We start from the raw sequence: 18089 nt of genomic DNA, 5'->3' as shown, positions 1-18089 counted from the left end.
GAGAAAAAATCCGGTCTGGAGCAAAAAGTTCCGGGTTACGGGCAACTTCTGTCATAATATATTGAGGTCATCATATTAATAATATTATTGATCCCAAGGCCAAGGGTATCCCTCCCTCCCCCCCCCCCCTCTACAACCACATCACCATAACTGCCACTACTATTACAACCACCACCACCACATCATCATCACTCCCACTACTACTACAACCACCACCACATAATCATCTCACTACCACTACTACAACAACCACCTCCACATCATCATCAATTCCACTACTACTACAACAGCAACCACCACCACCACATCATCACAACCACTACTACTACAACTCACCATCATCACTACCACTACTACTACAACAACCACCACCACATCATCATCACTACTATTGGTACTACAACAACCACAACCACATCATCACTACCACTACTACTACAACAACCACCACCATATCACCATAACTATCATTGCTACGACAACAACCATAACCACATCATCACTACCTCTATTACTACAATAACCAACAACACATCATCATTTTATCACTACTACAACCACCACCACCACCACATCATGACTGCCACTACGACTACAACAACCACCACCACATCATCATCACGACCATTACTACTACAACCGCCACCACATCATCTTCACTACCACGACTACTACAACCACCACCACCACATCATTTTCACTACCACTACTACTATAATCACTACCACCACCACATCATCATCACTACCAATACTACTACAACCACTACCCATGTATCATTATCACTACAACCACAACCACATCATCACTACCACTATTACTACAACAACCAACAACACATCATTCTACCACTACTACAACCATCTCCACCAACACATCATGACTCAGACTGCCACCATGACTACAACAACCACCACCACATCATCATCACTACCACTATACTACAACTGCCACCACATCATCTTCACTAACACGACTACTACACCACCACCACATCGTCATTGCTACAACTACCACAACAACCACTACCACCACATCATCACGACCCACTACAACAGCAGCCACCACTACCACCATCACCACATCATTACTACTACTACAACCACCATCACATCATCACTACCACTCCTACTACAACCACCACAATCACATATAACTAATTATATTTGGAAATAATTTTTTAATAGAATGTATGAAATCAGATTATTATGGGATGCATTCTGTGTATAAAGTGTTGACAAGCCATAACAGTCATTCTATTTTCATGATTTAAAAATTATTAGTTTTAATTCAGAAAAGCCAAATGGCACACCTTATCTTGACTGTTAGTGAGAAAACCTCCATAAGTATATAAAATTAAAAGAAAATATTTATAAAATTTGATTCTTTTAAATTAGTCAGGATGTGATTTCTCAGAGTAAATTTCCCCCTGACTTGTATAATTTGGGGGCTCATTTGGTTGACCTCTTGCTTCACATGCAAAGGGATCGAGATTGATCACGAATGCAGTTGAGATTTTTTCTGATCCCCTCTACCCAGCACTGAATAGGTAGCTGGATATGTTAGATCTGGTGGAAGTATTTTGTCATAGACTGGTGTCCTGTCCAGAGGATAGCAAGTAATTACTGTTGTCCATTTCACGCTACAGAAACTGGGATAAACTCCTGCTCCATGGGCCAAATGGCTCTGAAGGACTACTATGTACCATTTTATTTGCAAATTTCCTTTTCAAAACGACACATTTTGCTGTAAATTTTCTTAAAATGTAAATGTCCATTTGAATAGTCAAGGCAGACAATTTGTTAGTAAAAAAAAAGAGTTGCCAGTTGTTTTAAGTGGTAATTAACCAAAAAGAAAGATTACCCAAGACTGAGGATGAATTTATCCACATTACACTCAGCTTACCATCGACGATTAATGGTAAATGAATAATTGGTCACATCATTATACCTATGCTTTAACTTCACTGGTATGTGGCCAACTTTAATGGATCCTTTAAGTGTTTTTTGCTGCCATCTTTCCAAGCAATAGGTTGTCACATTCAGTTTGTGTGGCTATGTGGTCTAGTGGTATGATACTCGCTTTCAGATCGGAAGGTCCTGGGTTCAAGCCTCGCACAGCGCATAGTTGAATCCTTGGAAAAAGCTCTTTACTAACATTCTTTCACTGTACTCAGGTGTAAAATGAGTACCTGGTTGTTAACAGTATTGTCTCTGTCCGAAAATAAAATGTAATATCGCCTAACAGGCGTGTTGTCCCGTCTTATATGTTACGTGTTGCTGTTGGCCAGGGACCCCTTTTAAAGCGCTTTGAGCATCTTTAGTGGATATTGCGCTATATAAAAACTCAATTAATTATAACTTTTTCAGGTGTTTTAGGTTTATAACTTTTTAAAAAATATGCTCCTGTCTATTTAATTTTTGTTTTCTAGTGGAATGGTCGAACTCTAACTTGATAGCTACTTGTGATGATAGTTTTTCTAGAATGATTTTGGGGACAAAAATTACAATTTTAGTTCCATTTATTTTGTTAAGTTTGGATGTTTATAAAGAAAAGAAGATATTTGGGCAGGATCACCTAGAGTTTGGGGTCCCCCCCCCCCCCCCCCCCCCCCCCTCCAAATAGTCCAATAAAAACAAAATTGCGGATCTCAGATTCTAACAAATTGATGAAAAATAATAAATTTGAACGTTATTTGCGACTATTTCTAGCACAAAACTTGTTTGCCCTGATTTTGCCCTTTTTTTTAAATTGGCTTTTTACAAATCAACTCTTTTGTCTTTGGAACATAATACATCTTACTAACAAAACGTAGGTGCACAGTAGAGATCACTTCTTTTATAGGTCACTAGGTTGCAATAAATAAAAAGATCTTGTGTATTGTGGTAATGGTATGGTATTTGATCCAGATGTCTATATCATCAAAGTCATCATCATTATCATTATCATAACTGCTCTCAACACCCATTACATCAATAGATGATGATGGTGATTCATGTGATGGGCATGAAGAGCAGTCGATATTAAAAATTGTTTTGTGGAAAGGGCAATTACCAAGTTATTTAATACTTATTGAAGTAAATATCACTTTATGCTTGGGAGTAGATGCTCGTGTAATTATAGTATTAAGTGGGTTAATAGCTGAAATGAGTATTAAATTAGGACATAGAAGACATCAGAAGGGGGGGATTTATGTGTCAAGAAATTGTCATGTTTCGCCCATTTATTCCTAAATAAGTTTCGTGGCTACGTTTTTGTTTTGTTTTGTTTTTGTTTGTTTGTTTGTTTTTTGGGGGTTTTTTTTGTTCTTGATTTTGTGTTTGTTTTGTTTTGTTGTTTTGGGGGGGGGGGGGGGGGATGGGTTTAATAATGTTTTTGACAGTTAACAATCAGTTGAGTTGGTTTAGGCTCTGTACCCCTCCTCACCCTACCCCCACCCTCCACCCCAAACCAAAGAACATTGTCCTTCCCTGACTATTTGTGTGACCTGCTGTATCTAAACAGTATTATGTCAGGGTGATTTTGATGCGACAAATTGAATTTATAGTCAAAAAAACTATATAGTGAGTTTCAAAAACTAAAATTTTACATTTTTGGTCACATTGAGTTTATAATCATTTTTTGGCATTTGGTTCTCCCAACATTATACCGTTTTGAGGCGATGGGCCACATTTGATAGCACTGAATGAATGAATGAATGAATGAATGAAATGGCTGTGCTGTCTCGATGGATGCTTGCCGTGAATGTGTGTGTTTTACCTCGAGTGTGTCAGTCTGTTTCTATTATCCAGTTAGCAGTTTGTTTCCAATTGATAACACTACAGTATGAAATTTCTAACTTATGGGGGCTATCAATTATTATGTTTTAGGTAAGACATACACTGCAATGATAAACACAGTGTAAGCAAAACTTGCAATGTGACAGATGTGAGACACTGTGTCCAATTGAATAAAGGAATGGTAAACAATAGGGGGGCAATAAATGATCTTCTCAATGGCATGGATAGGAAAAACATACACATCATAAAGCGATCAGACTGAGCTGGAAAGATGACATTCAAGCAATAGGTTGATGCAAGGTTTACAGAGAAACATCAGATTGATGCTGTTTCCCCTGTGTATCAGTGATGCTGAAAATTGTCATACCACCTCTTTAGAAGACTATTTTGTCAAACTATAATGTCCTTCAGGAGAAATGATCACAGTTCAATTAGAGCATAGTGATGAAGTGATAGAAAAGCAACACACATTAAAGTAGTCCTTCAAAGCCATGTCATAAGGCTGTTGATGCTGAAGTTTGTTCTGTTTTCTACAATGTTAAACAGACAGTAGCAATTGCTTGCTACCCTTTTGATAGGACGCTAGTCTATCGCAAAAGTACTTTCCACCAGATCTAGCAGATCAACCTAACCACTACTGGGTGGACAGGGGTGTCAGAAAAAAAATCTCAACTACATCCCAGGTCACTTTGCGTATAAAGCAAGTGCTCCGCCAACTGAGCTGCAAGAACACCCTACACATTACATGTGACTTGTTAACAGTCCAGGAATAAAGTTTGACACTGCTTTACATTCTATTATTTTAACACTATCTATTTAACTATTGACATTAATCATATGCTTTTCTGTTAATGTTTCTAAGTTCCCAAATTTGACAATTTTGTTTTGAATGTTGAGGGTTTTTTTCTGTTTATTTTTTTTTTCAGACGCCAAATTCAAATGATTATTTGAAATCAGATTCACAGAGAAAGCCAGGTGTCAATAAAATTGGGAACGTTCTCTCACAGTCACAGGCCAGTTCATCGTTTCAACAAAATACCAGCAAATTTGGGTAATATAGCCACAACAACAACCACCACCACCACCCCCATACACACACACACACACACACACATCACGCAAACACACACACTGTGAATATGTGCACATTTGATTGATTTATTTTGATAAGTAATTCTTTGATTTCGAATATTTATTTCTTATGCCTATGACTTTTTGTTCTTCTCCTTCTTCTTCTTCTTCTTCTTCTTCTTCTTCTTCTTCTTCTTCTTCTTCTTTTCTTCTTCTTCTTCTTCTTCTTCTTCTTCTTCTCTTCTTCTTCTTTCTTTTTCTTCTTCTTTCTTCTTCTTCTTCTTCTTCTCTCTTCTTCTTCTTCTCTTCTTCTTCTTCTTCTTCTTCTTCTTCTTCTTCTTCTTCTTCTTCTTCTTCTTCTTCTTCTTCTTCTTTCTTCTTCTTCTTCTTCTTCTTCTTCTTCTTCTTCTTCTTTTCTTCTCTTCTCTCTTCTTTTTCTTCTTCTTCTTCTTCTCTTCTTCTTCTTCTCTTCTTCTTCTTCTTCTTTATCTTCTCTTCTTCTTCTTCTTCTTCTTCTTCTCTTCTTCTTCTTCTTCTTTTCTTCTTCTTCTTTCTTCTTCTTCTTTTATTTATTATTATATTTATTATTTTCTTTATTTTATTATTTTTATTTATTTTTTATTTTTTTATTATTATTTTTATTTTTAATCTTTTATTCTTCATTCATTTTCAAAAAAAATTAAATCTTTCTCGAAAATTTCTTCTATTTCAACACCAGGACAGAGTGTGTATGTCTTCCCAGCCAATTCTTTGTCTAACACACTTCCTCAACAAATTTTCCTGCGGTTGACAACAAGATTCTTTTCAACCCCAAGTTCCTCAATGCATGGCATATGCTGTCAGAATTGCCAGACCCTGTTTACTTGTATTGAGACAAGTCTTAGCTAGACCTTTAGTTCTGTTAGCAGCCACCTAGTATCTCAATTTGAAGATATGGAATCCTATATGTGACCCTCCGCCTCGAAACGGTATTAAGTCGGATTTTTTAAATTTTGGGTTTTTGGTACCCAATCATAGCTTTATTTTATGCTTTAAAATTTGATACCAAATTTATAAAATTCTGGTTCTTCATTGCCGAAATATGACCGTTTGAAGTAGGGAGAGTGTAAAAACCAAGTTTTGAGAAAATCGACTTTGGTGTTAGACACCGATTTCACACACTGTCAAATCAATGGGCAAAGATAACTCCTTAGATACGGGCATTGGATATTTGACGAGAATAGAAAAATTTGCAGAGACGTCAATTTTCATTTTGACTCACAGGAATTTCAGGCACCGCTCGGAGGAATTTCTATACCGAAAGAGGAATTTCCACACAGAAAAAAGGGATTTTGGATGGTATTTGGTATCGTGCTTAAATATTGTATAGATCTAAATAGATAACTGATTAGAACTATATTATGATATGTAAAAACATTGCCAAATACAGCCCCAAAGTTTCCTTATTTCAAATGAAGTAAAGTTCCAAATCCTAATGGTAGTGAGGATGATGTTGTGTTGGTGGTGGTGGTTGTTGTTGTATTAGTAGTAGTAGTAGTAGTAGTAGTAGTAGTAGTAGTAGTAGTTAGTAGTAGTAGTAGTAGTAGTAGTAGTAGTAGTAGTAGTAGTAGTAGTGATGATGACGATGTGATAATGGCTGTAGTAGTAGTAGTAGTAGTAGTAGTAGTGGTGGTGGTGGTGGTAGTGATGATGATGTGGTGGTGGTTGTAGTTGTAGTAGTGGCTGTGGTAGTAGTAGTAGTAGTAGTGATGATGTGGTGTGGGTGGTGGTAGTAGTAGTAGTGATGATGTAGTGGTGGTGGTGGTGGTTGTAGTAGTAATGATGATGTGGTGGTGGTGGTTGTAGTAGTTTAGTGGTAATGATAATGATGTGGTGGTGGTGGTTGAAGTAGTAGTGGTAATGATGATGTGGTGGTGGTGGTCGTAGTAGTAATGGTCGTGATGAAAATGTGGTGGTGGTGGTTGTAGTGTGTGTGTGTGTGTGTGTGTGTGTGTGTGTGTGTGTGTGTGTGTGTGTGTGTTTGAGAGAGAGAGTGGGAGTGTGTGTTTGTGTGAAGAGAGAGGAGAGAGAGAGAGAGAGAGAGAGAGAGGAAGAGAGAGAGAGAGAGAGAGAGAGAGAGAGATTTGAGCTAAATTTGTTTGAAGGGTTTTTACGGCGCTTACAACACTGGTTGCAGTAGTTTTGGTGGTGATAGGGGTGGTTTTGTGGTGGTTGTAATAGTAGTTGCAGGGATGGTGATGTGATGGTAGTAGTAGAGATGATGATGCAATGGTGGTTGTAGTTGTGATGGCATGGATGGTGATGTGGTAGTTGTTGTAATAGTGGTGGTAGGGATGGTGATGTGGTGATTGTTGCAATAGTGGTGGGGACGGTGATGTGGTTGTTGTTGTTGTATGGTGGTAGGGATGATGATGTGGTTGTAGTAGTAGTGGTAGTGATGGTTGTAGTAGTAGTGATGATCATGTGGTGGTGATGGTGGTTGTAGTTGAAGTACTGGCAGTAGTGATGATGATGATGTGGTGGTGGTTGTAGTAGGAAAGGTAGTGATGATGATGTGGTGATGGTTGTAGTAGAGTGGTAGTGATGATAGTGTGGTGGTGGTGCTGGTGGTTGTAGAAGTAGTGGTAGTGATGATGGTGATTGTAGTAGTAGTGGTAGTGATGATGATGTGGTGGTGATGGTTATTGTTGTAGTGGTAGTGATGATGATGTGGTGGTGGTTGTGGTAGTAGTGGTTGTGATGGTTGTAGTACTAGTGATGATGATGTGGTGGTGTTGGTGGATGTGGTTGTAGTAGTAGCAGTGGTGATGATGATGATGATGATGATGTGGCGGTGGTGGTTGTAGTAGTAGTGATAATGATAATGATGTAGTGGTGGTGGTTGAAGTAGTAATGGGAGTGATGATGTGGTGGTGGTGGTGGTGGTTGTAGTAGTAGTAGTGGTCGTGGTGGTTGTAGTGTGTGTATGTGTGTTTGAGAGAGAGAGAGAGAGAGAGAGAGAGAGGAGAGAGAGAGAGAGAGAGAGAGAGGAGAGAGAGAGAGAGAGAGAGAGAGAGTGAGAGTGCTAAAAGTGGATCTAGTGATAAGTAGAGCAACATGAACTTTAAAAACTAACTAGGCTATAGTTTGAGGTTAAAGTATTTATGATTAGCAATTATTGGCAAGTACAGGGAGGTGAACATGAAAGTTAATCCAGTGAGCGCAATTTATTATGTGTGTGTGTGTGTTTGTGTGAAGAGAGAGAGAGAGAGAGAGGAGAGAGAGAGAGAGAGAGAGAGAGAGAGAGAGAGAGAGAGAGAGAGAGAGAGAGAGAGAGAGAGAGAGAGAGAGAGCTAAATTTGTTTGAAGGGTTTTTACGGCGCTTGCAACACTGGTTGCAGTAGTATTAGTGATGGTAGGGGTGGTTTTGTGGTGGTTGTAATAGTAGTTGCAGGGATGGTGATGTGATGGTGGTAGTAGAGATGATGATGCAATGGTGGTTGTAGTTGTGGTGGCATGGATGGTGATATGGTGATTGTTGCAGTAGTGGTGAGGACGGTGATGTGGTGGTTGTTGTATGGTGGTATGGATGGTGATGTGGTTGTAGTAGTAGTGGTAGTGATGGTTGTAGTAGTAGTGATGATGATGTGGTGGTGATGGTGGTTGTAGTTGAAGTATTGGCAGTAGTGATGATGATGATGATGTGGTGGTGGTTGTAGTAGTAGTGGTAGTGAAGATAGTGTGGTGGTGGTGGTGGTGGTGGTGGTGGTTGTAGAAGTAGTGGTAATGATGATGGTGGTTGTAGTAGTAGTGATAGTGATGATGATGTGGTATTGATGGTTGTTGTTGTAGTGGTAATGATGATGTGGTGGTGGTGGTTGTAGTGGTAGTGATGATGATTGATGTGGTGGTGGTTGTAGTAGTAGTGGTAGTGATGGTTGTAGTAATAGTGATGATGATGTGGTGGTGTTGGTGGATGTGGTTGTAGTAGTAGCAGTGGTGATGATGTGGTGGTGGTGGTTGTAGTAGTAATGGTAATGATAATGATGAGGTGGTGGTGGTTGAAGTAGTAGTGACTGGAGGTGGGGAGGGGGGGGGGGGGTAATCCTTGGAACATTTTAATCTCACTGGAATTTGACGGAAGTTGCCCGTAACTCCAGACCGGATTTTCTCCGGTGAAACCGGAGTTTTGACATCACTGAATTTTGGCATGAGCTTAGAATATACATTTGATAATGTACATACAATTGTTTGAAATAATCCAATCATTATTTTTGCAGTTATTCATTATTATGTAAAATGATCTTAAAATAAATAAAACACCAAAAAAAAAGAAGAAGAAGAATGCATCAATTTTATTAATGAAATAAAAATTATTAATGTGACATTTTTGTCTTATTTATTATAGGAATTACGATTTCAAAATGCCAAAAGTTAGTGAAGGGTTTATAATTTCAAAGTACAGTTTTGAGACTATGTGAAGCCGGGTGGGCAGGGAAAGAAATATCAAGAAACAGGATGAGAGAGGAAGAGAAAGAATGAGAGAGTAAAATACACACACACACGCGTGTGCGCGCACACACACACACACGAGAGAGAGAGAGAGAGAGAGAGAGGAGAGAGGAGAGAGAGAGAGAGAGAGAGAGAGAGAGAGAGAGAGAGAGAGATAAAGAAAAAGAGGAGCGAGAGGGGGGGGGGGGGGAAGAGAGAGACTGCTTGTGCCTTAAGAGGGAAATAGAGTAAAGATTGAAGCCTGCCTGTATAATTGTTTTGTGTGTGCGTGTGTGTGTGTTTTTGTATGTGTGAAAGAAACAAAAGGAAGACCGATAGAGTGAGGTAGACATGAAGAAAGGTATGAAGGCGGAGCAAAGAATTGTAGGGATAGTTTAAGAAAGCATTTATTTGTTTCAAAGTAAGTGATAGTCAATCAACTGGAAACATATTGACCAATGAGATTACAATTAAAGAAATGGGCTGGTCAAATTATTCAGCTTGAGGAGGAGGGATTGAGGCTTATTGTGCAATGACTTACATGAAAACATGTTCTTGAATCTCTCAAGTTTTTCTTAGCGTTCACCCACATTGTTGATTGTCTAAAAAGACCCCCCCCCCCCCCCTCCCCCTTACCCCCCCCCCCCTTCTTTCAGTATATAAAGAAAGCACGACAAAACGAACATCTCACTCTCTCTCTCTCTCTCTCCTCTCTCCTTCTCTTCTCTCTCTCTCTCTCTCTCTCTCTCTCTCTCTCTCTCTCTCTCTCATCTCCTTTCTCTATCTATCTTCTCTATAATTCTGTCTATCTACATATCTACTATCTATTTATTCTACATTAATAGGTCTGTCTCTCTTTCTGTTTGTCTATCCATACATTTAATCTTTTTCACTTTTTAGTTACACGCATTTCCATCGGCAGTTTATTGATTGTTGAAGGCTCTATTTACTATTCTGCTTTTGTACTTAAAATTAAATGTTTATCCTACAACAATCTTTGTAACTATAAGATTGGGCAACTGTTGTCCTATTCAAGTCTTATGTATTTAATTGTTTTAAGGGTTTTACAGCGATTGCAACACATTAAGGTCATATCAGCGCCATAATAAGGAAGAAAATGGCAATTAAAGCACCCAAGAAAAAGTAAGACAAAGGAGAATTGGATCAAATAGGGAACAGATGTAGATTCCAAACAATCGAAGTACTTAGTTTGAAATCACCTAAAAGTCTTATCCAGTCACAAGCACAGGTCCCGACTAAGAGGAATACACTCAAATGTTTACAAATCATATTATGATATGTAAACAAAACAGAATACGTTACATAACAGAGAGATGATTTACAAGGAAAAAAATATCATCTCCCAAAACTAACTATACATCTGTTTCCCCTCTCACCAAGGGTGTCCGGTCAGGGTCAGGACAAAACCAAGTAATCTCATTCCAAGACAAAGACAGAAAGCTCGTTGGAAAACAGATATAGGGGTAGAAGACAGTAAGTACCTCCCTGCCCACTATGGGAGGTCAGGAACCCCACCCAATTAAAGTCTTAGCATGTCCTATAATTTCATGAATAAAGAAAGAGGGACAAAGGACCCTCACCTCGATCATTAACCAATGCAACTAGAAAGAAATAATAGCATTTGGTGTGTATCAAAATGCACAAACACACACATATGTAACACACCATGCTGACGTCATGACATATTGCCCGGGCATTATAATGGCCAACAGGCGCATGTGATGAGCGTTGACCAATCAGAATCATTCATTTGTAAAATTGTCAGGGAAAAACCTAGACTTGTTTACAGTTTTTAAAGTTCATTACATATTGGTTGAACCATGAAATTGTGGAAACAGTCATGCTTTCTCTGAGATAGATAAAGACATGCCCTTTGTTGTGGTATCTTCATGGTATTGGTGGAGGAAAAGACTTCATATTACTAAGTCTTGGAAATGGTTGCTCTCAGAGAGAAAGTCAACTCTCGTTTTGAATGTGTTATTGATAGTTGCTTTTTTAAACTTTAAATTTATATAGCTTATCCTCAATATCTATGTTGAATTATTATGTTTCCATGTAGTAAAAATGATTGTAGTTTCTGAAACAACCAAAAACTGAAATTTGATAATTTTGACCATTCCCACTTTAAAACCGGTTTTCTTCGTTTTCCATATCCCGACTTAATATAGCTTCAAGGCGTAGGGTCACATATGTAAGACCAAATACAAAAGTTTCTGAGACTTTGATCTGCTTCAGTCTCTTAAACTTAAAGGCTCACACTCATTGTTCATTCAGTCATCAGGACGATCTCCAGCTTGTATGAATTATTACAGCTTTTTAAAAATAAATTGAATTGTTGTTGTGGAATAGTGCAATTGCCTAGGTCAGCCGTATCAATTAATCTTGCATTTATGATCAAAAAGTTTTTATCATAAAGATACTGTATGGCAAATTTACATAATGTGTACCAATAAATTGTGAATTTTTTATGGATACAATGCAGGTATGATAGTGTTTATTGTCTCTGATGTTTTTCATGATTATTTCATCATTTGTTTTTTCTTTTTGTTCAACAGGAAACAGAAAAAGCGGAATACAGGTCAAGCAGTCAAGTCATTAAATGCTTCGTCTTCGACAAATCATTCATTTGTGTCAACCCCTTTAGTGAAGCCATCATTTAACGTTTTAACAGATGACGATCTCAAAATTTCTTGTGCCAAAGGAAATGTCAACATTGTTCAGCAATGTTTGCAACAAGGTAAAATTTGGGAATCCATGGGGTTCAAGAAGAGGCTCCCAGTGGCTAAGAGATGACATAGTTTTGATTCTTTGTAGAATTGTTTTCAGGACTCTATCTTCCAGGCAATAATTTGGTAATTGGATTCAACTAGGATTTGGTGGGGATAATTTGTCACTGACCAGAATCTTTCAAGGGACAGGCAAGCAATTTTAACCTAGCAGAAATTGAAATTGATCATACTCGTAATTCAATATTATCACATTTAATCACATCATTTCCTATAAAAATTTGACACCATCTATCTTGATGTAGAAATGTAAGCATCAGCCTACACAAATCATTGCTGTCATTCATCACTCTTCTGTTGGTCAATGAATTTTACTTAGGGATTATTATAATAATGAAGTAGATTGTTCATTTTACTGTGTATTGTGCAACTGTTGGCTAACGTCTGCCTACCCAAATGACACCTGTCAATACATTCCCACAAACTGATGGTTAGATGAAATTAGCTAATTTCAACAAGAAAATGGAAATGGATTAGTCACTTTCAGAAAACCAACAAAAGACAGTATGAGACAAGCTATGGACTGGAACCCTCAGAGAAAAAGGAAGGTCGGAAGGCCAAAGAAAACATGGAGAAGGTCTTGTGAGGAAGAGGTGGAAGTTGGCTGGAATGTCCTGGGGAGAGATGAAGAAGAAGACAATAAACAGAATACGGTGGAGATGTACTGTTGAAGCCCTATGTTCCACAAGGAATGTAAAGGATTAAATGATGATATGAAAGTGATAAATTAAGGAGCAACACTTGTATAAGGCAGAGATCTGAAAAAATTCTGTGAAACAGTGCCAGACAAATCAGAGAGAAAAGGCAAGAAAAAAAAACAATCCCAAAAAATCAGCCTACCTCGACTGCCCAGTGAACCTGGGACCCATAGTCACAAGCTGATTGATACTACTAGATCACATTGAGTTGGAGGTGTGGGTCCAGGAGAAGGAAGAACCTTGTCTGGACGCCGGTTTGGATCATTCTTGGTCTGGTTACTCATCTTCAGCTGTTCCAGCAGGATTGGATCTAGGCTGGTATCACCTTCAGGGTCATGGCAGTGCACAAGCTCCTGTATGACGGCAATGTGATGATCCTTCTCTTGACATCCAATTAAGAGAATCAATGAGAATTATAACAGGATGTCTCAAGTCAACTCCAACTCAGTGGCTCCCAACACTGAGCGGAATTGCACCACCAAGTTTAAGACGTAGGCATCCTTCCGTCTCAAGAGACGATGGTTTGCGCCCTGTATGGCTTTAGTCTCATCAGTCTTGTTGAGAGCAACGACGGGTGTGACTCAGCAGACCAATCCTTGCATGGCAGTCTCTACCGCAGTTGTTGCACACATAGTTTGACTGTGTGTTTGGTATTTGGATCTGCTGCTTCTCTTTCCTCCTTGCTTCTCTCGCTCTATACTTCATCTTTCTCCTCTCATCTCTCTTCACTCCCTCCATCACGCATATCTCCAGCCGTTTGCGTTCGTCAGCAAGCGACTCCAGGTGTTTGAGTCGATGCTAAGTCAATTTCATGTCTCGTTTGCAGACATCATAGAAGCGCAGAGCTGGACCAGTTGGTCGCCATCAAAGCTATTTCACCGTACATGATGTTCTTTGGGTATCGCTATCGTCCATCTGTGTACGTGACCAAGCCATCGCAAACGTCGCTGGCAGATGATGATGTACTGATGGGAATTCGCCTTTCTAGCATGCATTGTTAGGTAGTCTGTCCTGCACCTGATGCTGAGATTTCGTCGTAGACAGCGAATGTGGAAGTTTTCCAGGCGGTTTCTCCTGTCTGGCATATTGTTGTCCAAGGATTCACTGCCATACAGTAGGCTATGGTAACATGCCATGGTTATCTCTGAGTTGGTATTGCAAAGTGATGGTTGTTGGTCCTACACTTCTTGCTCAGTTGTGCAATGACAGCGGCAGCTTTGGCGATGCGCTTGTCTAATTCTGCCATCAGATGAGAGGTTGCTGGTGATGTTGTGCCAGGTATGTGAAGTGATCAGTGACTTTAGTTCCTCCTCATTGTCAATGTAATTGCTGGTATAGAGGGCAGCTCCAAACACTTACATTTGTTTTCTTGATGCTGAACGTCAGCCGAATTCCTTGCATGCGTGGGAAAACCTGTCCATTCAGCCTCTGGAGGTCTTCCTCGGTATGCGCCATAGAGCTGCATCATCTGCAAATAGCATTTCCCTTATGAGGACTGTGCGAACCTTGGTCTTTCGCTCAGCCGTGCCAGATTGAACAGCTTCCCATCACTTCTGGTAGTATAAGTGGACTCCTTCTGGGGACCTTTGATGATAAACTTCAGCAGGGAGCTGCAAGGTCTGGGCCGGACGCACTGCTGAAAGGAATTGATGTGATTTCGAACCCAACACTCTCATTTCAAGGTCATTGATTGCGCGTAATCTGTTGACAGAGATTATTGCATATGGCTCATGCATTATTGTGCCATAACAGCACTTCCGTGGTGTTCCCTGTTTCTACTGAGTTTGTTATGGGCGCGACCGAGTCCCCGGCGGTATAACCGGGTTAGGGAGTAGGTGGGACCCCTTCTCTTAAGGTGCAGGAGTCAGAACCCTCGGTGAGTGGTTTACACGCTCTGTCTCACCACCCACCTCACACTCATTCTGTAGGTGGTGTCTTCTGTATGTCCTTACTTTTCGTAACCTACCCTATAATCATACCTCTCTAGCATCGATGTTATGGCTCCACTGCTTGGGATACTTCGGGAGGAGGAAAAGGTCTAAGGAGTAAACCTAACAGAAGTTTAAGACGACAAGATAAAAATCAAAGGATGCATGCAAGAATTGACGAAGCCACAGACAACACCCCATAAATCAATCGTAAAGGGGGCACCTTCAACAACTAGACTTAAATCGAGAAGACCTTTCCACCTAACAAAATGGCAGACTTCAGTGTGGAGGGAAACTGGAGAGAAATGTGGAACAGGGAAACACCAAAAGGAGGAAACATCATTAAAGATCCAACCAAAATACTGGATTTCCTCAAACCGCCTCTTAACTGGACATGGCAGAACTGCATCAAATATGTGCAGATGGAAACTTGAAAAAGTGATACCTGCCAGAAATGTCAGGCAGCCCAGAGACCAGCGATCACATCGTCCTCCACTGTCCAGTCACTAAACTTGAAGGTGGCTACAAAACCATCCTTAGGGCGGAGGAAGACTTTAGAAGCTGGGTTGACGAAATACATTTGGAGGTGTAGCCATACGCTACTACTACTACTACTAGATCACAATGCCACTCACACACCACACAGAGGGAGAGAGAGAGAGTGAGAGAGAGAGAGAGAGAGAGAGAGAGAGAGAGAGAGAGGGAGGGAGAGAGAGAGAGAGAGAGAGAGAGAACACGATTATTTATTAAATTACTGTTTAATTTACCTTTCTTGACCTTCTTAGGTCTTCCAATCAATGAAGTCTTGTCTGGAGGTTGGACCCCCCTTATGTTCGCATGCAGTCAAAGCCAATCACTTGTAGTAGAATTATTACTTAAGGAAGGAGCTGATCCCTCTTATCATGTGGGTAAGTGGCTGTATTGATACTAGAAATTCGGTCTTTTTATAAAAATAGTTACCCACTGAAACAGGTTTTCATTTTAATTGCCTGTTCCATATAAAGGGGATTGTCTCAATAAACGATGATTTGATTATTTTTATAAATGTTTGGATTTATTCCTGGAGTAAAATAATATTAATAACAAAATTTACAGACTTTGCATTTGCTTTAGTCTTTAACAAAACAATAATTTAGGAAAATATTGTTTTTAAGATTTAAGATTTAGTTGTAATTTTTTTTTTTTTTTTTTGGGGGGGGGGGGGGGGGGGGGGGGTTTGATGCAGCCAAATGAAATCCATTTTTCTCTCTGGAATCTAGATAGTATACAAGCCGTCTCTTTTTTTTTTCTTGATTGATTTGATGACAAATAATAATGATAATTTTATTCATTTTCAGACCTTTTCACTCCCTTAATGTGTGCTTGCTGCACATCAGCACTGGGTACAGAAAGACTGGATTGCCTTAAGATGTTGGTGACAGCAGGTGCTGATGTCAATGCCATGGACAGGTATAATAGATATTTCATAACACCATTCTGTATATCGACCAACTGTCCTGATTTGGCAATCTAGAGAAAAATTGTAAGAAAAAAATTGAACTGTTTATATGTGAATGAAAATAATCCTTGCACACCTCAGGATTATGCTTTTTTGACTTACAATTAAAACATAGAAAGAAAAATCCCTTAAGATAGATTATATTATAAGATAGTCTCTACATAATAATAATAATAATAATAATAATAATAATAATAATAATAATAATAATAATAATAATAATATGTACTTTATCCATCCAAAAAAATGGAAATTCGTTTATAGACGTGGCAGGCATAAAAATGTATAAACACAAAGTTGAGAATCTGTGGCGTTAATGCATACATATATATATGCAAATGTACAAAAATGTAAAAATATACAACCAAGTACCAAAAGCAACACTTTATATATTAATTTAATAAATTGAGATAGGCCATACCTTGACTTTATCGACTTGTGAGTGTATATTGAAAAGATAGTATTTAATTTAAATCACAGTTGCGCATTGAAAATTGAAACACCATGTGACAAAAATGAATTAAGGTGACGTGTTGTCTTTGTTTTTATAGATATAAGGCGACGGCTCCTCGTGGAGAACTTAATATATTTGCACCATCCTTCATAACTTTCTCCATTTTACTTAGACAAAATCTCTTGAACAGTTCTTCCACATTGGAAATTGGATGAGTATAACGCCTGACTTTATCAATTATCCGATCAATTTTTTAATGTCGCAATACTGGCATAAGCAAGAGATGAAGTGAGTAGAAAGTGCTAGAAGACAATAGAGAATAAAATTCGCGGCGGTGATGGGTTTGAACTGCGCCTTTGGTACGACAACTCCGCTGGCAGTGAGAGCGTGACTCTACGTATGAGCTATCACGAACATGGATAGCTCATAGTGAAAGCTCATTGGTAGAGTCACGCTCTCACGCAGGCGGAGTTGTCGTACTATAAGGTCAAGGTCAAACCATCACCGCGCGAAAATTTTTATTCTCTATTGTCTTCTGGCACTTTTCTACTCACTTCATCTCTTGTTGTTACCAACATAAGTGCCTGCTCCACTCACTTTTCTGAATTAAAAATACTGGCATACTGCTGTTTTGGGTCATGATGGTTTTGTGCATTAGGATGTCCCGTTTTAGCTCTTTGAAAAGTTGGTCGCTATGCATTCTGTTATAGATTTGAGTCGGGTGATATGATTTTTGTTCAAACTTTAAACTACTGATATTGGCCCATGTCCAACTCTAAAATTTCTCTATTTTTCTTTTCTTTTTGTATGCACTATAATCTAACTAAAAAATAAAAAAAAATTAAGAGCATTTATATTGATTATTATCCACTAAACATGCTCAAAACACTTTACAAGGGGTCCCTATTCAACAGCAACACTTAACTTGTAGGATGAGGCATAAAGCCTGTTAGGCGATATTACAATTGTGTTAGTAAAGAGTCTTTTCCAAGGACTCAACCAAGCACTGCTTAGAGCAAGACTCTAACCCTGGACCTTGCGGTCCTACGGCAAGTGTCATGCCACTAGACCACATTGCCGTACAAAACTAGCATTGTATAAGAAGTTAGATGGATATAAAGCTTTCAGAAAGTGGTGATGGACCAGTGTTTTCCTAGGTGAGATTTTTTAATGTATTAATGTTGCACTAACTTTCATAGGACAAGGGTATGAGTCCTGATTTCACCATCTTGTTTTCCCTATGAATCAGTAACCTAATCCTTATTACTCAGCTTTACTTTGCATCTAATGCTTGGATTATTCCAGTTTGGAATAGAATTTAGAGAAGCATATTTGAAATTTTCCAGCTCAACTTAGATGTGAATGGGAACCTGCATTAAGGAAG

At 38.9% G+C, this 18089-nt stretch overlaps 1 protein-coding gene across 1 annotated transcript in view; it reads left to right on the top strand.

Moving 5' to 3' along the window:
* LOC144974894 (ankyrin repeat, SAM and basic leucine zipper domain-containing protein 1-like) overlaps positions 1-18089 on the top strand; it is a 31889-nt gene that overhangs the window by 881 nt on the left and 12919 nt on the right. The window contains exons 2-5 of the mRNA XM_078918359.1: positions 4706-4830; positions 11897-12078; positions 15539-15661; positions 16091-16202. Of these exons, the coding sequence (XP_078774485.1) occupies positions 4706-4830; positions 11897-12078; positions 15539-15661; positions 16091-16202 (542 nt within the window). The remainder of the gene's footprint in view (positions 1-4705; positions 4831-11896; positions 12079-15538; positions 15662-16090; positions 16203-18089) is intronic.

This window comes from Berghia stephanieae, chromosome 6 (assembly GCF_034508935.2).
Source record: "Berghia stephanieae isolate SIO BIC M18660-M18661 chromosome 6, UCSD_Bste_1.3, whole genome shotgun sequence".
Classification (NCBI taxonomy): Eukaryota; Metazoa; Mollusca; class Gastropoda; order Nudibranchia; family Aeolidiidae; genus Berghia; species Berghia stephanieae.
This window is presented reverse-complemented; position numbering and strand designations above follow the sequence as displayed.